Source organism: Anas platyrhynchos, chromosome 13 (assembly GCF_047663525.1).
Source record: "Anas platyrhynchos isolate ZD024472 breed Pekin duck chromosome 13, IASCAAS_PekinDuck_T2T, whole genome shotgun sequence".
Lineage (NCBI taxonomy): Eukaryota > Metazoa > Chordata > Aves > Anseriformes > Anatidae > Anas > Anas platyrhynchos.
The window spans coordinates 22,098,548-22,124,165 of record NC_092599.1 but is presented as its reverse complement, the minus strand read 5'-3'; the positions used below and the strand labels follow the sequence as shown (position 1 = coordinate 22,124,165).

The 25,618-nt window shown below is 36.7% G+C and overlaps 1 protein-coding gene across 10 annotated transcripts in view; it reads right to left on the bottom strand.

Moving 5' to 3' along the window:
- CCDC66 (coiled-coil domain containing 66) overlaps nucleotides 1–5,083 on the bottom strand; it is a 40,853-nt gene extending 35,770 nt beyond the window's left edge. For 4 of the 10 annotated variants that reach the window (XM_027467572.3, XM_072044342.1, XM_027467573.3 and 1 more), the window contains exons 1-4: nucleotides 4,946–5,082; nucleotides 3,499–3,563; nucleotides 1,572–1,594; nucleotides 114–537 (exon numbers count right to left, since the gene is read on the bottom strand). In XM_027467572.3, the coding sequence (XP_027323373.1) occupies nucleotides 114–537; nucleotides 1,572–1,594; nucleotides 3,499–3,563; nucleotides 4,946–4,956 (523 nt within the window). In that variant the 5' untranslated portion in view covers nucleotides 4,957–5,082. The other 6 variants (XM_038185931.2, XM_038185937.2, XM_072044343.1 and 3 more) reach the window with 5 other exon arrangements.
- Between the last annotated feature and the right edge of the window lie 20,535 nt (nucleotides 5,084–25,618).

Sequence of the window (25,618 nt, the reverse complement as noted above, 5' to 3'; positions counted from 1 at the left end):
ATAAACTTAAATTATGAATTCAAAATTAAACTTTCACGTTTAGTTCCATTTCCATGAAACAAACTTCAACTATCTGTATGGAAACTGTACTTTTACAGCAGGAGGCACCTTACCCGTTTCCTCTTGCTTTTCATTATGAGTCTCAAAGATGCTTCTAGTTCCTTCTTCTACAGTCATCAAAATCTGTTGAAGCTGTTCTTGTGTTAAACACACCAAATTTCCTAGGTCTTCAGCTGATACATGTATATGTGGATTTTGATGTCTCTGCTTACTTTTTTTAACATCAAGATTCTCTGAATCAGTCTTCCTGTTTGTGTTATCTCTTTGAAAAATCAAAGAGTGATCTCTATCTGTGGCTTCATTTGAAGAAGGTCTAGTTACTTGCATTTTTTCACCTTTTGTCATTGATAAGCTTGATTCAGTCCTTGGTTTTGCTAAGTTTTCCTGCTTGATACAGGCATTCTGTGTTGACCTCAGAATATGTCCAGTATGCCTTATTCTCAATGCCTGTTTAGGGACTCTGCCTTTATTGCCCATCTGTTTAAAAAAAAAAAAAAAAAAGTAAAAACTTCACCAGATATTTAATAAGCTAAGGAAATAAATTCTCAGAAGTACCAAACAAAAACATTTAAGCAACAGGTAAGAGAGTCATTTTTCCTTTCTGTTCCATCACTATAAACTATGTTTAAACTAGTGAAATATCTTTGAGTGCTAGGAATACCTTAAATGAGGATACAGCACCTAAATTTGAATATATAAAGATGACATGAAAAATTACTTGACGCACCATAACATTTAAAAGAATCCATGAATATTCCTTCATTCTTCTTTGGTATTTCTGAAGCATGGCTTTGAACAGGTATATGTCTTCATGAAACAGCCACAACTATTTCAGTCTTGACTCTTCCGTTCTGTAATAACATTACCCTTTCCAGGCTTCCTGATACACGCTCGTATTTATCTCACAAGTACAGGCTTGCTCTGGTTCCCCTGCTCACTCACTGCATTCCAGTTTACTAAGACAGGGACAACCTATACAACTACACTGGGACTAAAACACATTTCAGATCATATTTACCAGAATCCCTTTGGGGTTTCTGAAAGTTCCAATTTGGGTGACTTCCTGATTGGCAAACTAAAGCATTTTGCAAAGGTAAAAGTAGTCATATAACTTAAAATTCAACCATGTGTTGATGATGTTGTTGTTGTTGAACTCTTTTTAAATTCAGATTGGATATAGGAAAAGGTTCTACACTGAAAGGGTGGTCAGGCACTGAACAGGCTCTCCAGGGCAGTGGTCACAGCACTGAGCTGCTGGAGTTCAAGAACTGTCTGGATAACACTGCCAGCCATAGGGTCTAATTTTTAGGTGGCTCAGCCAGGAGTTGGACTCAATGATCCCTGTGGGTCCATTTCAACTCAGGATATTGTATGATGTGAACCTGAGAAATCCATTTTCATAAACATAACTGATTACAAACACTGAGACACTTCAACTGTGTTTTCAAATGTCTGTTAACAAATTGAAGAGTATAATGTATGAAGTAATTGAGAAGTAATTTTTTACTTACCTTCACTGAAAGCCTTGATTTATCTTTTGGGAAACAAACACAAATATATGAGAGCAGTGTTTAACAGCAACTTCCTGAAAAAGAGATCTTAAGAAATTCACAAACTATTATAGTCATCTGCTATTTTGTAAGGTGGGGCAAGTACTTTCCCTGTAACATCTGCCTCTATTATTTTACTTTAAAAAAAAAAAATAAATCAGAATACACACTTCAAAAGTATGTTGGAAAACAAAACAAAAAACCCATCTGGATATATTTCAGTATCTATCTTCAGTTGTCTATAGAACTACTGTACAAGTCTGATATTCCCCTGCTACTTGTTCTTCTTCCCAGAGAGCCCAGAGGTTTATGGCTTATTTTTAATTGTTTGTTTATTTTTATTTTTTTGGTTTGCTTTCTGTGTCGCATTTTTCCAGTACAGTCCATGCATCCAACCCCATATACTACATGATGTTATGTCTCCATCACTTACAGCCTAAAGAAACAACACTTTCATAATCGCACCACCCTTTACTGTTCCCCCATATTGCTGCCCTGAAGTATACATACTCTTCAGTATTTTAAGCCAAGTTTTGCACAGAGCTGGTGGTTACAAAAATGTTATGTTTAATATAATACTTAATAATAAAGAATATTATAATATTGGTTAATAGAATGTGATACTCAACATGGGAAATCTTGCACACATGGGTAAGGGAAAAGGAGAAAACAAGTGGGATGGTACTTTAGTGGAACAAATCTGTGAAGGCTGCTTCAGCTGCACTATGCAATCATTGCTCTGACAGTGGTTGTCATACATTTTGCACTGGTAGCTCCTGTATTTCTTTTGCATTGGAGAATACTAACTGTTCAGACTGTCTGCAAAACACCCTATTAATAGTCTTCCATTTAGATGAACATTTTAAAACTTGGGAGTATGCTAAATCTCTCCCGGAGAGCCATGCATTAAATTGTGAACCATCTCACATTTTCCATAATAAAGAGTGTTTTGGGACTGCGTTTCTTCACTAGGTTCATTCACCCAGTTTGAATATTGAAACAGTTTAATTTAAGGAAGTGCTGTGTAAAGGTAACTTGTTAATTCCTGGAGAAGACTGCTTCTTTGAGGCTAGCTCAGAGTCCAAGGCAAGGCTTTAATCTCAGAGACCTCTGAATAGGGTCAGTGAATGTTCCATAAATGATGTGAGCTACGTTTGAGGTAAGTGAAAGCTGTAGCGCTGCTGTTTCAGAGGTGTGGCAAAGTTTTGTCTCCAGTAGATGTATTGCTTGTTGACTCTCATAATGTCTCATTCGACAGCAAAAAGTGGAATATAATTTGGAGGGCATTAAATGGAGAATTCCTGTACCCTGAATGCCATCAGTTAGAGAAAATGGTTTTATGCTTGTATAGATTTGATAAATGTTTATGTTTGATAAAAAAATAACCTAGATTTTAATAAAGTTTAATTATTAACATATGAGAGTTTTTTTAGTGTGGTAGCAATGAGATCTGGCCTAAATAAACAACTCATTGAAAATGATAAACTTCAGTTGCCAGATACTAAAACTACTTTAAATTCAAAAGCATGGTATAATAGAATTTTAAATTAAGAAGGGAGTTACTAAGCTGCTTTTTTCTTGTTAATAAGTGCTACTAAGTTGCAGGTGTTCTCTAGTTATGACAGTCTATATACAATAGTACTTAACATTTTATGAAGGCAGACAAGCTCTAAACTGTCGAGACAATTTGGCAGCTGTTCACTTGTGGACAGACTACTCAGATGTTCAGTATCAACCTAGACCAGTGGCAAGTTGGTTAAGAGGGCCACGTAATAGCATTGGACAAATATTCTTCCTAATCTGAATATTTCAATAAAGCTGTAGTTCATATTGCTTAGAAGTTTAAGAAGCTTTAAAAATTACTTCAGATAAATGACTGAAAAAATACCATAAGAAGCCAAAATTAGCCTAGGCTTTCCATCCAACACTTCAGTTTCAAGCTTCAGTCCATCTCTGCAAAAGGAGAAAGAGAGAGAGAGAAAGAAAGAAAGAGAGAGAGAGAGAGAAGTCTGAACTATTAAGTAATATGGTAATGGTTAAGATCTTTACATCAATAACAAAAACAACTGTAGTCCGTTATAACATTATATTTACTGTAGGTCAAGGTGGACTTTCAGTCTCCAACTTTGTATATTTGTGAGCAGTTCCTCAATACAAAGAAAACAGGTCACAAAAAGGATACATTTTTATTAATGATACTGGAAAGTTTGGATTAGCCCATTACAAGGTATGTCTTTAGACTGAAGGTGCCACTGTATTCTAGAAAAAATACTAAAAAATTTCTGTGAATTCCTGTACTGTTCATTGCGAAGTGTTGCATTCTAAAGTCTTGAACTATGCTTCCATGCAAAATAGTACTGTAAGGAATGTTCTAGCAATTCATGGCAATAGAGGGCTTGAAGGGTAAACCTTGAGTCTCTGATATCTGGGGATACGAGAACAAAGGGGTTTACTACATGGGACGCTACGCAAGTCCCTGGTATCTGGCCAAGATGGACAAAGGAGAAGGGCAAGGACAAAGCCTGGGAGGAAGACTATGAGCCTTCAGCACGAGACTCCCCGAGGGACCACTGGAGACTGATAACGTATGCACCAGTGGGAGGGTTTGGATTCCGGGAACTAATCATAATAACCTTGCCTTTTCTAGAAGTAGTAATGAATAATGAATATGTATTAACCTAGAAGCATAAAAACCAGCTGTCTGATGTAATGTGTGTGCGTGTTGGAGGAGCCCAGGCTCCCTGCGCACCCAGCGCTGTTTACTTACCTTTTATTAACCCCATAAATAAATCTTATAAAGCTAAATTGACTCGAAATTTATAACAGTACAATCTGTTTTAAGTAGAACAAATGCTACCATAAGGATTTATAAAAACAAACAAAAAGCAAACAAAAAAACCCACGCACAACAAACATAAAAAAACAAACCATGGGAAGGCCTCGCTATGAGCACAAAGTGCCCAACGCCTTTTCTTCTTCCACGTAATTAAGAAAATCTGTCCGATTCATTCTCGGGGTACTCAAAATAAAGTTTACGTTGAAGCTGCCTTTCATTGAAAACCCCAGGCGCTCGTAGCTTTCTACTGAGCACCGTTCCAATTAACACGGCGAAGGTGCCCGAGACTGCCAGCGGGCTGCGGCAGGCTCGCGGGTCTTCCGGCCGGCTGAGGGCCCTGAGGGACAGGGCCAGGCCCGGGGCCTCTTCCAGGGCCCTGAGGGACGGGACGGTACGGGGCTCGGCTCGGCTCGGGGCTTCGCGGGGACCGCCAGCAGCGCCCCGGGCGGAGGCGGTCCCCACAGGCGGCCATGAGGAGGGCCCCGCTCCCGCTCCTTACCCCAGGTTCATGGCGCGGCCGAGCCGAGGGTGCTGAGGGGTGCCTGGGGCCGCCTCGGGCGCCCGCGCTCTGTGTACGGCCGTTGCCAGCCCCGCGCAAGGAGGCGGTAGGCGATAGGTTTTTCAGCGGAGCCAATGGGCTCCTCGCACACTGCAGGGGATGGCGGAGCGGGGGCTTGTGGGGAATGGAGTCCTGCTGGCGGGGGGATGTTCTCGGCTTGTGGCCCTACGGGGCTGCATGGGGGTGCACCCTGGGGCGCTGCAGAGACGCCTTGCGGAAGCTGAGGCTGCCCTTTGCAGGGACGGGCGGCTGCCTGAGAATTTTTTTCCAAATATTACTTCCTAGCTCTTCACAGGGCATTTATTGATTGGTAACGTTAGCGAGTGATTCTCTGGGACTTTGATTTAGGGCCTACAGGAATGGCAAAGATAAGAGAGGCTGACATTTTTCTCAGTAACGCACCTCCTGTGAAGTCCCGAGAAGATAGGGACATACAGAATGCTGTGGTGATAAAAGTGGTGCCCATCTGGGCTTTCTTACAGCAGTCTCTCTTGTGGAAATAAAACTGTTGTTTTTGTAGAGTTACATTGCTTTAAAGTACGGAATCTGGTACTCAGATACGCTTGCAGTGATAAGAAAATTTAGCAGGCGACCTTGTACAATGCAGACAACCAGACTCCTTAGGACAATTAGGTGAAAATCGCGGTGTTAAGTCAAGCCAGATAAGTGAAGAAACGTTACCACTTCAAGCAGTAAAAACATCAAAAGAAATTTGAAATTTAACAGGCTGGCAACTGAAGGCCAAGAGCCCAACGGCTCTTGAAAGTTCATTTCGTGATTAAAGCCTGGCAAGATGCACAGAAAATGCTCCAGAAGGTGGGGGGATGTAGTGAGCAGTCACTGAGGGGCCCTCCTGCGGGAGGCCTTGAAGGTGTGCATCAGGAGGGGAGATGAGAAGGAAAAGCAGAGAGCGAAACTCACGATATTGACAGTGCAGCAGGTAGTGAGGCAGAGGGTTGGAGAAAGAGGAAGAAAATCTTCAGGGGGAGTCAGGGCCAGGATGGAAAGGAGAGGAAGAGAAATGAAGGAATGGCAGGCAAGGAATGCTGCCTGTGTTGCAGCCTGAATCCTAGCAGGGACAGGCTTTGATGTCCAGGCTGGCCACTTCAGGTAGGAATATCCGGAGTGGAAGAAGGAGGAGAGAAGAAAAATGGGATGAAATATGGTATAGTGATATGCTGTTTCAGCATCCTGGAGGGAAAAAGGTATAGAATTAAGTTGGCCAATGACTGAGCCTTTCGTGAAAGTACAGGCTGGAGAAAGATAGAAAGTGTTATAAATGAAGTCTCAACTCACTCTGAATTTAGTAACGTAAAAGAATATTTATAAAAGGCAAGTAAACAGCGCTGGGTGCGCAGGGAGTCTATGCTCTACCAACACGCACACCCAACCGTTGAACTTTCCAAATATATATAGGACATTGCTGTTACATACTTACAAGAAACCTGAGTATGCCTATACATATGTATATCCTATCCCCGCTTCATATTATAATTCTCTTTGTGATGGTCATTGTGGGTGAAAGGCTCAAGGTTTCCCCATCACCATTAGCAACCTTTTGTTCCAGACTGCTGGAGCGGCTTCGACTGTCTTCCTCTTCTGCACATGCTCTGCCCACCACAAGGTTCCCAAAAGCAACAAAACGTGATTGCTTTTCCCGCATTTCGTTCACCCTTGAAACAACACTAATAATATTATTATCATATAACATTAAACAATAAATGTTAACAGTTCTAACCAGCATCCCCCCCCAGCAACTTCCGTGCCTTAACAGAGGGGAAAACAAGCAACCCCAGACAGCAGGGCGTCGCCTCAATCACAGAATCACAGAATTTCTAGGTTGGAAGAGACCTCAGGATCATCGAGTCCAACCTCTAACCTAACACTAACAGTCCCCACTGAACCATATCCCTAAGCTCTACATCTAAACGTCTTTTAAAGACTTCCAGGGATGGTGACTCCACCACCTCCCTGGGCAGCCTGTTCCAATGTCTAACAACCCTTTCGGTAAAGAAGTTCTTCCTAAGATCCAACCTAAAACTCCCCTGGCACAACTTAAACCCATTCCCCCTTGTCCTGTCACCAGGCACATGGGAGAACAGACCAACCCCCACCTTGCTACAGCCTCCTTTAATGTACTTACAGAGATCGATAAGGTCGCCCCTGAGCCTCCTCTTAACGGGGTTAAGCTGAGGCAGGGGAAATTTAGGCTTGACATCAGGAGGGGGTTCTTCACAGAGAGGGTGGTTGCACACTGGAACAGGCTCCCCAGGGAAGTGGTCACTGCACCGAGCCTGTCTGAATTTAAGAAGAGATTGGACTGTGCACTTAGTCACATGGTCTGAACTTTTGGGTAGACCTGTGCGGTGTCAAGAGTTGGACTTGATGATCCTTAAGGGTCCCTTCCAACTCAGGATATTCTATGATTCTATGATTCTATGTCCTTAGAAACAAAGACTGTCCTGGTAACCTTACAGCTTATTCTCCTTATTAACAATCAGACAGTTTATGATCCTGAAATATGGGACCAAACTGAGATCAAGGTGTGGGACTCTGCAACTAAAAACGACAGAGTTGCGGTGGGATTGCTCGACACCTGGCGAGCAATCTCTGAGGCCTTAAAGAGCCATGTGGGACCGCAGTCAGAAACTGTGGTTTGCCAGACAGTGAGGGAGCTACGGGTTCGTCCATGGATCCTCCTACACCATCGGCCTCCCCACTGCTACTGCCATCACAGGTCTTTGCTGTTACGCCCCCTGGTGACCTGAACGTGTGGCCAATACTTAGAGGATTGGTTATCTACCTTGAATTGAGCCCCCACTAACTCGTGGAAAACATAAAGTCCAGGATAGAAAACTGGATAGAAATGAGACAAAACAGGTGATGGTTGGACCAGATGATCTTGAAGGTGTAATAAATGACTATGACTGAGTCCCAAATAGGATTGCAATTAAAGTTTACAATTTATTAAACGAATAGACGCAAGCAAATAGTGCTGGGTGCGCCAGGAGTCTCTGCTCCACCAAGATGCATACCTATTACATCAGGCAGCTGTTTTTTATGCTCACGAATCAGATGAACATATTTCACAAAGGTCTTCTCTAACCTATGAAAACCAAATTCTGATTCTATGAAAACCAAACCAAAGAACTCATGCTTCTGATTAAAGCCCACTGAACAATGCTCCCCCACAGCCTTGCAATAGGATTTGTACATCAAGAAGGACATTGCCTGTTAATTTGAATTGAAAATATTTCAACCAGGCACTGTGTCTGTGTGCTGTTTAAAGAATAGCGATTTTAGTAGTGCTCCACATAGCGCCTTTTATTTTCTTTTATTTCTAATCATGACCCATAAGTACTGCTTTAAGCTGTACTCTTTTAATTCTCTTAATATTTTCATTCTCTCATTTAAAGAACTACAAGTGTTTTTTGTTTTTGTTTTTGTTTTTGTTTTTCCCTCCAGATGATTGAGTTAGTTTTCATGTCTTTAACATTTCAGTGTACATCTTTTAATTTTTCTATTTCAGGGATCTCTTTTGGTATTCACAGTCCCTTCTAATTAACAGTGCTTATATACCTTATGTTCTGTTTAGCTTTCTCAAAACCCTCAATATAAGGTGTTAAATAAAACTTAATCTTACTCCTCTTCTTGCACCATCCTACTCCTCCCAAAACCTAATTAACTGAAATATAGCATCACTGTAGAGATGAAATCCTAGCTTTCTGTAGACAACCACCTCTTTGCTAAAGGAGAAAAAGAAGACCAAAGTATTGTCTTCTTCCTAGTCAGCTTTGAGATTCACAATCATGCTTAAAACATTGCATCTGTAATAAGTGTTTTTTTCACTTTCATGACTTGTATCTCCTTGATTTCATCCCAGCTGTGTATCACCATGTGGTGAGAAATGTAAGAGAATATTGTTTTCTGATGAGCAGGGCTGATAGATGTGCAATCTTTGCTGGTAGTTACCTTGTTTCTCATCTCACTTTTTTCCTCAACCATTCATAGCCAAGTGAAAGGGAGACTGTGTTCTAAGTAATTCTTCATGATTTATTTTTATTTGTTTTATTCATCTACTTACATGCTTTACACCCAATTTTCCACATTAATGGATTTCTATTCTATATGTAGCATTTTATATAATACAGCTAATGTACTGGGTCTGGCTGGGATGTTAACTTTCCCTGCAGCCGCCCATACAGTGCTGTGTTCTGCACTTGTAGGTAGAACAGCACTGGTATCACACCAGTGTTGTGCTGGCACAACTGTGAGCAGTGTTGTGCTGGCACAACTGTGAGCAGTGCTGGCACAGCATCAGGACTCTCTCTAACCCTCATAGGGGGTCAGCAAAAAGTGAGAAGAGAATCATCACCAGGGCAGCTGACCTAAACCAACTAAAGGGATATTCCATACCATATGATGTCACACGCAGCAATAAAAGGTGGAAACAGGAAGAAGAGGGGAGGGGTGGGCTCTTGTGAAAACGTCGATCCTCCACTCGTACACCAGCTACATGCATTGAGGTCCTACTTCAAGGACGTGGTCAAGCATCGCTCATTTGTGAGAATTAGAGAGTAATTTCTTTCCTCTGCACTTCTACATAGCCTTTATTTTTTATTTTTTCCCATCTTTTCCCTTTCTCCCTCACTTTTCCCCTTTCCCCTTTTTTTCCCCTTTAGTTAAATTGTTTAGTTAACAATAATATTTCCTTAATAATTATTATTTTTCCCTTTAGTTAAATTATCCTCATCTCAACCCGTGAGTTGTTCTTTCCTTTACTTCTTCCCCTCCTCATCTATGGAGGGGGAGTGAGAGAGTGGTTGTGGTATTTAGCTGCCTAGCATGGTAAAACCACCACAGCCAAACAGAACTGCTTCCTGATTTCTGTTTGAGACAGCAGGTGGCGTTACAGTTTCAAGCATCTCAGCAAAAGTTTATCTTTGTCGTACAGAAAATCACCTTGCAAGGACTCAAAACTATTTTATTTTATTTTATTTTATTTTATTTTATTTTATTTTATTTTATTTTATTTTATTTTATTTTATTTTATTTTATTTTATTTTATTTTATTTTTGGTTCCTAAGCTCATAACAATGAGCTTCACAGTCCTTTAAGATTTTTTAAACATTTTATAAATAAAACAGTATTTTGGTAGACAAGTGTGAAAATAGATTATTTCAAAAAGCTTGCAGTCCAAAGCTATAAACTTAGTTGATCTATGCTGCTATTTGAAGCTGTACCTAAAATTAGTTTCTAAATTATGTATCTAGCAATCTATTTCATAACCAGCTCTTAAATCCACACTATTGGCCATAGCATTATGGGGGAAGGGAGTGCTTTCAAAGTAACAGAATAAACTTTCTAAGTTTTGTATTTAGTACTGTTTGTAAATGAATATACTTGAACTATTACAAAGAATTCATACAATATAGTAGATTAAAGGAAGAATATAATACAATAGTATTATTATAGTACTACTATCTTACTATTCAATTTTGATTGCTGCAGAAAACTATAAACATCACCTTTTTGTTTAGGTCATGTCAGTTTTTCAGTAAACATACAGAATCAAGAGTTAATCAAATGCTGAACTTCAGCAAAACTGTGGTTTGGTAAAACCACATGTATTTATTTTTACATTCTGCCCTTGGATACACATTTAATTCTGAAATGAATGTGCACCATGAGACAAAAATGGGGTTCCCATTTTTTTCCTCATTACAGAGAACTTGAACACAGATATTGTTCTGTAAAACTCAAATGGAGGGGGGGGGGAGGGGAGGGAGTAAAACAGAGTATGACTAACTTCCGTAATTTTATTTACTGTTTCTTATCTGTAAAATTTCAGGTGAATATTAGAATCCAGCATAATGGGCATGACAGGAGTTGATGTGAAATATCTAAAGAAATTTAGAGTATGTTTCCTATTATTGCTTGTCCCCAAACATTATTTAAAGTGTGTATGTTTGTAGGAAGGAGAATAGAGGAGATAATACAAGTTTCTATAATGCAAGGACTGTTGGAATACGTGTGGAAAAAGAGTTATCTGACTCTGTTTCATTGCCTGATAAATTAATCATCAGCATTCCCAAGTCCTTGATTTACCATTCAGGAGGTCTGGATGAAAATGCTTTTGGGCTACATGCATCTCTCTAATGACTCATGGAACACTACACAAAGCACTTCAATCACTCATTAATTAAACTTTCTAATATCCCATCTAAGCAAGGTAAGAGGATGAGATTTCAGTAGGAGGTAGGTGCTGTCAGAGTCCCATCAGGTGTCTGTCTTGATCTCCAGGCACATAAATACAATTTTTTCAATCACATACGTATGTAAATCTCACTCAGAATCGTGTTCTTGTTTTCTAGGTGGATAAATGGATTGGCACAATGATTAAATTCAGCATTGTTACTGGTAGCTTTTGGAAGCTAGAAATAAAAGGTTTTGGCCTGGGATTAGGGCTAGTGAATGCAATTACAATACAAATACTGCTGAGAGGGTTCCCCAAGAATACATTTCCTTGGAGCTTGCATATAGAACGTAGCCAGATTTGTATTTGGCATTGTTGCTGCATGGGAGAATACTTTTAAAATAGTTGAATTTAAGTACAAATATTTAAGTATATGTATGGCTTGAATCCATTAGTCTGTGTTTCTTCTAACTCTGGGGGAAGGGATTCTCAAACCTTTTCAGAACAGGAGCTGTAATATTCATAGAAAGTGTATTCTTTTAACCTACAGTGACCAAAAGAGATCACCCTCCTTCTTCCTAATACTTGTATGTATTTTCTCTGGGATATCCAGCCATTGCTGATTCAATAAAGTAAATTAGGAAAGTCTTTAAGGTGTATTTAATTATTCTTAAGGAAATTTAGCAGCTTGAACTACAGAAAAGCTGTGTGCACATGTGAACAACAAATCCTCATCAAGTGCTCTGCAGATTAACATTGAATCTAAGATCGCTGCTGAAGAACAGCAGCCCTCAAGGTATGAAGATGTTTTACATGCTACTGAACAGGTTCAAATTCATATTTGGTTGTCAGAAGTTAAATAGAAAATATGGTTTTGGCCTTGCTCTCAGTACACTGTTGGGAACATAAATGCAAATTTTTAGACTTGTTTCCTTAATTGCTTCTTGAAAAAAAATAATAATAAAAAAATAAATAAATATATATATATAAAGAGTAACTATCAATGTCCTGCAATCAAATCAAATGCCAGCACGAGATGTTGTTAGTCTTTAGCTAGCATACTTAACAATTAATGAAGTGAATGTGCCAAATAAACTGGCTGCTGAAATCAAACAAAATCTTTCAAGAAAACCAGTTACTTCCTGGTGCTGCAATTGGTAGCAGGACTCCATGTTCTGATTTTAAAATAGTTTTCTAAACAGGAGCTAATGTGATGTCCATAAATTATAGTAGATTTTTGATGTATTCAGTTACTATCCACTAAGAAGTTTTTGAAACCTTGTTTCAATGTTTATGTGACTAAAGGGGGCCTATGTGTAGTGTTAACACTTACCACAGAATTAGTACAAAGTGTAGAAATGGAAAATACTGTGTGATAAGGCAAAAGATTATCAAACAAAGAATGGATTACGATCACAGTTAAGTACTTGAGTGGCTGCTGATTTTACCAAGTTTACTTTCTGCATTCTTACTAGCAAAGAAACAAAACCTCAGCATTCCCTATGTAATACACAGTGATTGTCAAAATATAAAAAAGTTGAGAGTCGTATTTCTCAGATATATATTCCCTATCAGCTGCTAGGGAAGAATAAAGCTTGCATCAAAACCACAGTATTTTCTAGTAACGACATTAGAATGTTAATTATATAACTGAAACATGGAATTAGAAATTAGAGAGCGATTGATTAAGAACGAATAGGTGCTACGTTTTCGATGCACTGTGCCTGTGCTGTGCTTAGACCTCCAGATAACAGGAGCCCCTCGGACCCCACGAATCAGATCAAAACAACCTTATGGCCCAGATTGTGACCAAGGCCTCAGAGAGCTCGCACAAAGAGATGAGGTGAAAAGTTCAACCCTGAAGACATCTTACTTCATCCCCATGACCTTCAGAGCCCACCACCACAAAACACCATGCAAGTGCAAATGAGGAATTTATGGAAATGACTTATTGTAGCTAATTTTAATACTAAGCGGGGACAGGTTATGCCTATGTATAGGTGTATTGGGAAACTTCATGCATATGTAACTCTTTACTACATATAGCCAAAGCAAGTTGCCGCGTTAGGTGCACACAACTTTGGTGGGATTACCCCCCATGCTGCCCAGTGCTGAATATACACTGGGCACTGATACTTTACAATCATACTGATTGTGGAGTCAGCTTTCCATGAGTCATAACACTAATATTTAGCATCAAGTTTGGATTTTTTCTTATAAATGAAATTACTAATGATCATATTAAGTGAGGATGGACCAGTGTTCCTTTTGAAAGATGTAACATTTTTTTTTTCCTAAAAGCATGTTTTGATATAGTTTATAGTAAAACACTGTAAAAGCAAAGATTACCACTTAACAATTCATGCTTGCAGGGAAATCATTTCCTGCAAAATGCTTACAAATAAGCCTCTTATTTCTCAAGTCTTGGCTGAAATGCATTATGCACAAATCTGACAACTGCTCAGTACAATTTGCAAGCTGCAGAAAAATCAAAATAGTCTTACATGCCTAGGCAGAAATTCACTTACAGCAGGGAGGTTAGGTAGATTTTTTTGTATTGTATCAGCCCATGTTGTGTTTCATTAAGATATGGTGAGCATCATGGGATTGTCCATTGACAGCTAAGACTTTTTGCTCCAGATCTAACATGTTTGCAGTTCATGAGCCTGATTTTTTTTTTTAACTCTCCCTTTGTTGCCTTTCATAATAATCCAGTAGGCTGTCAATTATTTTATTACTCTTTGTGAAGGAGCCTTCTCTTGGACAGATATAATCTTGATATTCATCAACTTCATGCATAGTAACTCACCCAGGTAAACTGAGTAGGTTCTACTACATAGCAGAAGAACTTAATGTAATAAAATTCATCTCATAGCAGATATAAAACTAATATCTGATGTGATGACAGCAGAAAATGTTCTCACAAGAAATTGATCAACAGGTATTTGAACAGACAGAAATGAAAGCTAAATTAAAACAGCCAAGATCTTAACAAGAAAAAGCACCCAAAAAAAAAAATATAATTGAAATGGTAATGATGTTTATTTGTATTTGCTATTAAAAATGAATGATTTTCATAAACTAAGGAAAAGCTGTAGTAAATCAAATACTAATAAAGTAAAGCTATATTGTGTTACAAAAGTTCAAAATGTCATCTTGAACTCACAGTGAAGTGGTCAAAAGAAACAGTGGAGAAAAAGGGGAGAAAGTAAAATGTTGCACTCGCTATACCAAAAATGGATCAAGCCACTGTCTTTTTCAATGCAAGCATTTGATTAGGTGCTGTTCAGATACCTTTCTCCCCTCCTTTATTTTTCTTCTACATTCATACACTTTTAAAGTGCAATTTCTCTTAAGACAAAAATGTCTGCAAATTGTTTTTTTTTTTTTTAAAAAGATAAAACCACCTATATTGATTATAAATGTTTAACAGAGCTTGAACGAATCATCATGCAGGAGATATACTAGGAGAAAGCACTGAAGCAATCAGACTTAAACCAGCTGCATAAACACAAAAGAAAATGATAGCTTTAGCAAATGAATGCTAGTGATTATATTTCTATCACTCTGTGTTATATTTTTTGTCTTATCAGGACAAGATTGAACTTAGTCAGAATCTTAACCATTCTGATTTCTAGGTACTATTCAGGGACTTATTGGAAGAATCTTCTTGGAAGAATCCCTGAGGGAAAGAAAAAGCGTATGTTCATGTAATGGATCATATCTGAAAAGTGAAAGGTACATTCTGAGCTCCTGGGGCTTCTGTCCAGTATTTAAAACCAGATCTTCAGGGATTTTAGAATAAACTTAAAACTGAGTTGCAAAGCTTCCTCACTTGGGAAGGAAAGGAAAAGGAAGGGAGGTGTAAGGTGCTTCTTTCTTTAAAGGAAATAAACAGAGCTCTGTAGTATCAGAAAAATAGTAGACATAATAATAAATACAACAAATCCCAAATAGCAGGAATTAGTTAGAAATCAGCTATGAGTTGATTTTTACTGTAAAAGGAAATAGTGGAAGCATAAACAGGAGAGGAGATGACTACCATTTACCTTGCTTTCAGATAAATATACTCATTTATGTAGGTGGATATCCTATATTTCAATTTATTATTAAGTGTTAGTAAAGGAGACCTTGCCTTCCTTTGTGACATGACTATGAGAGCATGTTTTTTTTTTTTTTTGTTTGTTTGTTTGTTTGTTTGTTTTTCAAAGCTGCTAATGTTTTGTACAGTTTTTTCAATTGTTTCTGATTGGACAGGGTGAACTGTAGAAATGTTACATACATGTATGTTAAAATAGTCAGTGAGAACATAGTAAATGCAAGTATTAAAATGTAATGTAGCATGGCTTAGAAAAAATAATTAGATCTTAGAAATTTAGTTAAGATGAACAACCTAGATCATATAATTTCTGGGTGAAAAGGGAAGAGAAGCACATCTCCTGGCCAGAGGCAGATATGAACAAGCAGAATAAGCAACATCTCTGTGTCCATTTTCAAGATGCTTTTGTATTTCTGCTAATCTGATTAGGAAAAATCTGAATAGAAGATCAGCAGACTGAATATAAATGTATGTGTGCTGATGGATAAAAGAGTAGGATTTTCTAATGAGTTGCCTCATCTGTCCTTTTCTGTACACAATGCCACTTCCCTAGGCATTTCCATAGTCCCTTGTCCTCCTCTTCATCAGTATCTGCTTTCTTCCCAAAACTTCAGCATGTTCTCTTTTCCTTCACCCTTGAGCTGTAACAGTGTTTGGATTCAGGTTTAAGTTTGGAGGAAGGTTATAAATTGCTGCAAACTTTACTTTCTGTACTACCTAGAGTAAGGAGATCATGAAGTAAAAACTTAAATGGTTAGTACCATTTTCTGTTTGGCCCCATGGATTTTCATTTGGTTGTTAAATTCATTTCTTTATAGCCATTGCTTAAAAAAAATTAATAAATCTTTTTCCTTGACATTTTTTGTCGTCCCTGTAACTGTATGAAGAATGTCTATTGGACAACTAATATTTTATATGCATTTACCAAAGATATTGTTAATATTACAGGTAATATATGATGGTGAATCTCACTCCCTCAATTCATACAATATCATAAATGCTCCCAAATAGAAAGTTTTATTGTAATTTTGACTTTTCACATACAGAAGCCCACAGTTGTAATTAAGGTTGACAATAGGTTTGTCAACCTTCATAGATTTCACTGAATTTCTAAACCCCACCTTAGCAGTTTAATCTTCCAGAAATTCCTAGAATTTCTTTCATATTGTGTGTAGTACCTTGTAAATCTTTGACTGACTAAGTGGTGTGTAGACAAGTTAAACAAAGCAGTAATAGCAGATGCAGTTTTGACTAAAATAAATAATTGCAGAAAATGATTTGGCTTTAAAACTTTCAGTTAAACTATTTTTTCTCCCTAGAAATTTAACAATAAAGAGGCTTTCTGAATTGAAAATGTTTTACTTTTATCTTTGTCTTGATTTTAATCTTTCCAGACCTGGGGTATAGCTGAAACATAAATTTCAGCATTATGGCCAAAGCTTTAAAAAACAAGAGAATGATGGACTATGCTGATGCAATGCATTCTCCCATCTTTGTTCTGAGTCTCTCTTTTTGTCGAGTTTTCTGAGCAAAGCTCTTTAATCATAAGTTGCTTGTTTGGGTTGAACTTCATTATATTTCAAAATAATTTTAAAGGATTTCAACAAATGCTACTTGCTGCATACTACCATTTTCATATGCGCTTTAGAATTTTTGAAGATGCAAATTCATTTGGAAGTAACCCTTACCATCTTTGAAGGGAGTGTCTATTATATTTAGCAATAATTGTTTTGCAGAAAATTAGGAAACCAGCCTGAATCTCTTGAATGATTTATGATTCAATCCCACTTCATGAATAAGCTTTGCCAACTGTTCTGTTTCTACCATGAAAGCTTTATATATATATGGGTGTGTGTATACATATACACACATATTTTATATATATATATATGGGATTGTACTTCTAAGTGTACATATGCAAAAACATACGTAAGTATATGTGGTATTTCTTTCCAGTTGGTTCTGAAAGCTTTGTTCTGTTGAATTAGATAAGCTTGAATAGAAGCACACTGGGACACTAGCAATTCAGGATATTCCCTTTTTGAACAGCCAAAGGACCTTTATTAATAAAAGGAGAGAAAAATGTTGTCAGAGCTTTCAGAAATGTTGTTCTGTGCTTCAGAGGACAGTACACTTATCTGACTACTACAAGATGAGACTGAACTTGTGATGACAAACATGACAACAAATTGTCATGTTGCTTGCTGTGGCTCAAGTCAGTCTAGTCTTCCTTTTGCAATGATTTTTCTATAGTACTGCAATGCAAATATACATCTGATAGTGTTATTGTATTATACTCTGGAACAAATGAAATCTGCCAGTGTTTATTCTGCCAGTATCTACAAGAAATTGCTCCATACTCGTGTGAAGTTTTACAGGTTACCAAAAATTATCAGTTTTTGAAAGGGAGCTCTACAATATTTGAATAAGTATTCTTTTACAATACAAATAATAACAATTGTGATAATTAAGGATCATACATTATTAGATCACAGTAGTAAGAATGAGCCAAGTTCTGTCAGTCTTCTTCACACTAGATAGAAAATAACTTGTTTTTAACAGAATTGCCAGAGCAATGGAAGTTTCTAAGGAGTATTAGTGAAGCTGCAAAGGAAAAGGCTGCAACACCAACATAGTAATGACTGTGTTGGTTTCTAATAGCAATTAAAAATGTGTTTGCTGAATGCTTGTGTGATTCTTCTCAGTTAGTGTATGTGTCTTTTGACTTGATTTAGAGATTTAAAACATAGAGTTAGATAGGTGGTGTGCTACTACTGTACTGCCAAAGATGCCCACAGAGAATGTTCAAAGATAGTCTGTAAAACAGCCATATGGCCAGGAGCTGAAACACATTAATTGCTCTTCCAGAATAATAGGGGTGTAACCTTTTCTCTCTCTACTTGGTTTTGCAGAATAGGGCAGTATTATTAAACCACTTGATTAAATTTTTCTACAAATACGTTAGATTTTGTTCTAACAAGCTTCTCACTTTCACAGCATGTACGTAGCTCTTTTTCCAGTAACACAGAAAAATGCATTTTTATCTCATCTCTATGGCTACATGGCTTTATGCAACATGACTTCTGGAAAATTGTACGAGTTTGTTGTTGTTTTGCTTCTTTCATTCTATCAAGGTTAATAAACCTATTTATTCAGTATCAGAGGAAGCAAAATACTGACAACAGTGATATAAGAATGGCTACATGGGTGTTTGTGTGTATAATATATAATATTTCATAAATGACTTACCTAATTGGCAACTTTGAAAGGGATTCCTTACCCAGGCTCTACTGTGCATTCATTACCCTTGATAGCTACTATATGGACAGAGTTAACACCTATTATCTGTATATACTTTTTCACTTCTGTTTCTTCTTTCCTAATATAGTGATTTTTTTACTTTATTCCTCACTGTTGTTTTCTTCTTTCATGCTAAAGAAATTAATAACTTAGAGCAGTTAAGATCTTATTAAATGATCCTTGTATACTTGTGAAATTTGAGTAAAGTTAATAATGTCACAGTGGAATTAAAGTAAATTTTTAAGGCCACTTGAAAGGTTGAATTGATTATAAAATGCATACGTATCATGGTCTGGTGAAAAGAAGATGATGTCCATGACTCTCAGAACTGATTGTCCTGGGTGATAAATAAAACCAAAAGGAGAAGAACAGGGGCAACTGGAAGGTTTGCTGCCTCAAGGGCAGAAGTTGCCAAGCAATAATTCATCAATTTGTTTATGAGAGTTCCAAGCTCCAGAAACATTGTGTTTGGTGCTACAGAAATTCATCTATTTTTAATTCATAACAAGTATGATATAGATTGTGACAATGAAATCTTTCTACTCCCTCCTTCCATCTGTGTTCTACATGCACCTGTCATATTTATCCCTGTTTAGACTGCAAATGTTCTGGATTTGTGGCAGCGTTTGTGTTTACAACACAACCAACCAATAGGCTGAATGTGACAGAAGCTGTGAGACCTACAGATATAATCACTTGCAACAGGAGCTCAGCTACAGGTAGGAGCTCTGCTACAGGACATTTCTGTTATTGGAGTTCCTAAATTCTGACACATGCTTATCATGTTACAGGTACGGAAAAAACACAGTTGCTTTCTACTTTCTACTCAGGCTAATCAATAAATAGATTTTTCCTCTCAGGTGATGAAACCAAATACCTAATTGCTCCTTTATGTACAAGATCTGTAGTTTTTGCTGAGTCTTTAATTTGTTACAAATAATATGTACAGAAGGAAGAAAAAAAGTGGAAATGATTTAAAAACACCTAGTTCAACTTTTTTTATTCAGTACCATCTTGAATATTATAACAGAGGTCAGGTAAAAGCAATGGTTTCACTTCACTGAGATTTTTTTCCTGACATATTGAAGGATTTTTTACTAAAATCACATAATTGTTTTTTAGATTTAAAAATGTTATTCCACAGTATATTGTTAATTTATCCAATTAACCATATGATAATATGTTCAAGATTAGAATTATTCCTTTTTCCCAGAGAAAGTTGCATTTAATATGAACAGTAATTTCGATATAGTCTTACACAAATTATGACTTACGAACAGGTTAGTAGTGAAAATAAATTAGGAAATTTAAAAACAGCTCAGTAGTATTTTTTTGTGTTTGTTGAAAGACTATGCTTATATTGGTAGAGCAGCAGAGGGTAACAAGATTATTACATGAATCTTCACTCTAAAATGGCACTTAAATAAAAGTTGTGGTTTCTAGTATTTCACCTAAAATGAGTGCACTCAGATACTAAAGGACATAAGAAGCTTTCTGAAACAACTAAGCCCACATTTTTCACCATGCTGAAGGAAAAGAAGTTCCTTGGCTATGATAAAAGATTCAATGTAAGTCTTACCCCTTTCTTCACTGCTATTCGATTCTGTATGGTGGTAAAAGTGTTTTATGAAGTCACATGTTGAGCTGGACCGAGAACTGATCTGACAAAATTTTTCATGAAGAGAAAAATGGAGGGGAAAGAGGGGTTAATTTTCATTGGATCATTTTCTTGATTTTCACCATATAACCATACAAGTAGCTCTGCTGTCATAATGGAGACAATTGTGGTGGAGCACCATATGTGAATTGGTAAAACACTGAGTAGATTGATAACAAGGAATGCTAAAGCTGGCATCACTCCTAAAGTAATGCATATAAGATTATGCCCTCATTTCTGTCATTATGACAGAATTATTATTTTTTGAAAGTGTGATAAGACAAACTCTGCCAACATCCCATAAAGCAGGATTTAAAATACAGACCAGGCAGAACAAATACCAGCTAATTATACTACTGGGAGAGCAAGACGAGACAGCTTCAAAATTTGATCTGCAGCATCACTGCATATTATATGAAAAAGCAGCTCCTCAAAAGGAATAGCTACTTTCCTGCTGATTTTCCTGCTACTTTCCTGTTACTTTCCTGCTACTTTTCCTATCATCTGGTAATAGAGGAATAGTGTCTGAACATTAAGAAAAAAAAAATAAGGGGGGGGGGAAATGAGAGTATAACTTAGGAAAAAGGTAAATACATATCTATTTATTTAGAAATGAATGAGATTATTCCTGTTGAAACTTATCACTTTTTAAAAAGAGCTCCACTTATTAAAAAAAGATAAGATCCACTTAAAAAAAAATGCATTGTTTGCATAGTAAATTATGTGTCAATGTACTTCTCAATTCATAGAAATGTTGCACTAATTTCAGAGCATAATTTTCATTTCAAATTTTTATTTCAAATTTGTATTAATTTTATCATGGCAAAATAAACAATCTCCAGCCATGCTATTCATCCAATCTGAATGGCATGGAATTAACTCCTAATGTGAAGCACATTTATTTCCTCCCTAACAATCTGCATTCTGAACATTTATTCATTATTCTGAACATTTATTTATACAAAAGTAACACCTTTCAATAATTTAATGGCTGAGATGCACTTAATTTATATTTTTATAATAAAAATGTACAATAGTATCAAATGGAAATAAGGTTTTGGACAGTTTAGAATGTTAGGATAGCTTATCTTCAAATTTAGAGCACAAAAAGGATGTGTTCTATGGGAGAAAAAAAAAAGGAAAGGAAAGTAGAGAAATTTGGAATTTTAAAGCAACTGAATCATAAGTTTGTTTCTGTAACAACAAATAGCACTGATAGTGTGAGAATAGATAGAAATGGTCTTGTTTTTGAGTACAGGGAATGTGCAGCCATGGGGATACTGCTCTGAGTTGAGTTCTACTGTAAGAAGTAAACAGCAATCTCAGGGATAATACCTAAATTCCATTAAAAGCTGAATGCTAGAGGTGACAGGCATAGGCATCGTCTTTGTACTTAAAGTGTTGACCATTGCTGGAATTGGACTAACGAGGAGTAGTACTTCTTCAGTAACTCAGCAGCTTTCACTTGTTCTTCCAGCATCTACTTCATAACCAATACCATAATTCCATTGCAATATATGTTTTTTCCTTCTATAAATAAAAATTCGAATTATTGCAGTACTTTATCCTGGTCTTTTCCTTACCTCTCTCATAGAATCATATGAAACATAGAATTGTTTGAGTTGGAAGGGATCTTAAAGATCATCTATTATCTCTCACTTCTTCCTTACTTTATTTTGTTCTACTTACATGCATGCATCTTAGTTATTTCTATGTCTCTGCAAGTGTCCTAATTTTCAAGCTGATCTCCAGAAAAGCATCTCTAAGATGCGAGCCAAATAATATGGGTGGATTTGGTGACCAGAGCTTAAATTTCAAATAGCAACGTGCAGGTCTTCACTATTTTCTGTTCTATAAAAGAACTATTTGATTTTGGAACACCTCAGTTTGAGCTTCAGTAGCATAAGTGATTTGTCTTTTAATAACTTAGTGTAGGAGAACTGCAGTACCCCAACCGTCTGCTTTGTGTTGAACTCTTTGAAGCAGCCAATTTTGTCTTCCAGAATGTGGTTGTTGCGCATGCTGGGTGCTGATTGCAAGTATTATCTTAAGAGAATCACTTCTCAATATTTAATTACTCTTCTTTTAAAGGCATTCTTTTATACTGTAATATTCCTGCTGGCTTCATTGCACCAGGAGGTAACTGACAAATAGCATCATTCAGTTCTATGGCTGCTGTTGCTGCTGCATTGTATTTATCAAATGAATTGGGAGGAGGAAAAAGACTATAAAAAAATCAACAACCTGCAGCTTCTTGAGAGAAGAAAAAAAGTCTACTCTAGAGTAAAGAACGTAGCTTGACAACAAAAGGAAAATCTGTACTCTAGTGCACCCAGAGTGGTTTATCTGTATAACAAGATGGGAGCAGTGTTTGAGAAGGACCTGAAAGAGATTCATAGCCTTTGGATACCCTGAAGTCCTGCTTTACAAAGAACTCATAAAAAACTGAATACAAGTAGGAGCCTTAGAAGATAGAATAAAACAAGAATATCTGCCAATGAACATTTTTGCTTACCTTTTGTATTACTAGGCTTATGGAAATAAAGTTCAATAATGAGTGTGCTAAACAGTCAAAATTAGAAGTCTTGAAGATCTAGTGTTTTTATGTGTAAACAACCTGAACTCACCTTACATTCCAGAGTACCTGCTGCCATGCCAAACTAAATCCTTTTTAAGCCTGATCCTCCTTCTCCTCTTCTATTCCTTATACTACACTGTGGATCACTGCTCTGTAACAAAACTGCAGAAGTGAAGAGCCATTTAACTCAACAGTTTGACATCTTTTCAATAATTGCTTTGTTTTCTGTGGAAAACAAAGTTGGGAAGAAGAAACAAACCTTTTCTTTCAATATGTTGCATCCTCCTGTAGCTTACTACTATCTGGAATTACTAGTTAGCATGAATTCTTATCCAGGGATTATGATAACGTTTATAAATGCTGTAGCTTTTCATATAAAACTAGTTTTGCCTACATTCAGATCTAGTGTAACACTGAATTTGAAGTGTTCTAATTTGAGTGTAATTTATGTAACAGTAACACTAAAGGCCACATGTATGACCTTCTGAAAGAGAATTTGGAAATGGAGTTGAAAAGCCTTATGTCTGAAATACATCATCACCTACTTTAGCCAAGTGTTTATGCAAAGCATTTAGATTAATTAAATCATAGGATTCAATTACAGTATTTCATCATTCCAGTGGTACTGAAAAAAAATGTGTATAAAAATTGAAAATCTTTATGAAACTCCAAGGATCATAGAAAGTTTAATTTTCTTTGTCTATATAGCCAAATTCTGGTATTACATTTCACTAAGTGCACAGTGTGTTACCTGAACGCAGCTTACAGAATCCTGTCAAAAGGATCTGGTTTTCTACAACTAGAGCCAGAAATTCAGAACAGTCAGTATCCTGCTAACCTCAAAAACCTTGTTCTTATTTGAGCATCTAAATGGAAGAACTATAAATGTAGTACATGGTATTTAAAGCAGATTTACTCTCCTTTGAAAGAATCTCTCTTGAAATGTCACTCCGAGTACAGAGAAGAGAAATGGAAAGAAAAAAAAAACAACAAAGAAATAAAAAAAAGAAAGTAGCTCTTGCTAACAAGTATTAATACAAACGAGGCTCTTTACCATGCATACAAATGACCATTTTTTTGCTACACAAAAAAGAGCTATGAAGGAATCATCTTAGCCTCTGAATCTGCAAGTGCTGCCTGAAGAAACGGTTAAGCTCCTGACATGGGAGACATGATACAGTATCACCAGGTAGGAATTTTCTTTTAGAGTTCTTTTAGAACTGCTACACAGTTCTAAAACTACCACCTTTTTTGTATTTTTATATGACTGCGCTATATCTTTATGTATGCTCGTTTTAAAGGAGAAGAGAAATGACACAACTTTGGCTTCCAAGAAATTTTAGTCAAAGCCATTTTTAATGCTTTTCAAGAAAAAAAAAAAAAAAAAAAAAAAAAGGAAAAAAAAGACAAAGTGACCCCCTAAATATCTGTTAGCTATAAAATGACCAATGGCAGGACAGCCATAATAAGTATTCTGTTATGTTGTGTTAATATCACATATCAAAATTTCCTCAAACAAGCCTCACTAGACCAGAGGTTCATTCATCAGTAAATTCCACTGAATTTAGTACAGCTATGATAGATCATTTTCTGTTTGGCTTACTAACTTCAAATGCCTTTTCTGTCTGTGTTTGACTCTTTTTGGAAAAGTAGTCATGATAAATTATATAAATTTAGGAAAAAATCACTAAAGAAGTCTCTAGAATGAAGCACTTTGTTTTATGTTCTTTGCTTGGAAAAACATAGTGACACTGTTTTTACTTTTAGATACCAAGTATTTCTGTTGCAAATATCATAAACTATTATAAATTAAATATTTGTCAACATCCTCTTTACATACATCAAAGTAGGTTTGCTCAGATTCCTTTATTTTGAAATCAACCCTTCTGCCTGTCAAATACAGGCTGTAGTGCTATTTATGTTCCTAAAACTGCAACTCAATTTAAATACCAAAAACATGAATCCCATTAGCAACATGAAGGAAAACAGGCAAATATTTATGATGAGATAAGGTTTGTGCAGAGAGGCAATCCCTTTTCTTAGGCCAATTGCTGTAGCTCTAAAATATTTCTGCTCATTTTCAGGCATACTACTCTCCACAGCTGCCTGATCAAGGTGTTAAAAAAAAAAAAAAAAGGAAACACAGGGAAGAAAAACATATTTTGGAAAATCCAAGGTACATTAAAATAAGGAGCAGGGAAAAGTTATTAAAAAGAGTGCTGTTTTTCCTACTGCCTCCTATTTTATTCCAGTATTTCTCTGTTTCTTCCATTTATTTTAAAGATGGTCATATAAGACTATTAGCATAGTCTATGCAGGGATCAAGAATTTTGTAGCCTACTTCTGCATGGCTTATAAAAATCTTTTTAATTGAGTGATATTTCAGTGATTAAGTGATTAATGCATATATCCTTTCCTTTGTTATAGCTGCTGCTGTAACATATGGTTTGCCAGTCTGCTTTTTGCTATACATATTTGCTTTCCAACTGCCCTGAAGATTCCTGAATAAATTCAGTACTGCATGGCAAACTACTCCCTTGACGCAACATGAAAAACTTTGTGATTTATAGTTTATAGTTTTATATCCTGAAGGAACAAGGAATTGTTTTAATACAATGGAATTAAGCTTTGTTTTTGAGGTTTTCTGTTTACCTCTCTCTGTGGCTAATAAATTTACAGAAATTTTGCATAGATATTTCTTCCTCTAGCTAGTATTTTTACTAGAGAGTTTGTACCTGTACTTCTATTTGTTTCTATCAACCTGTTTTTTCTAGTTCTGAATC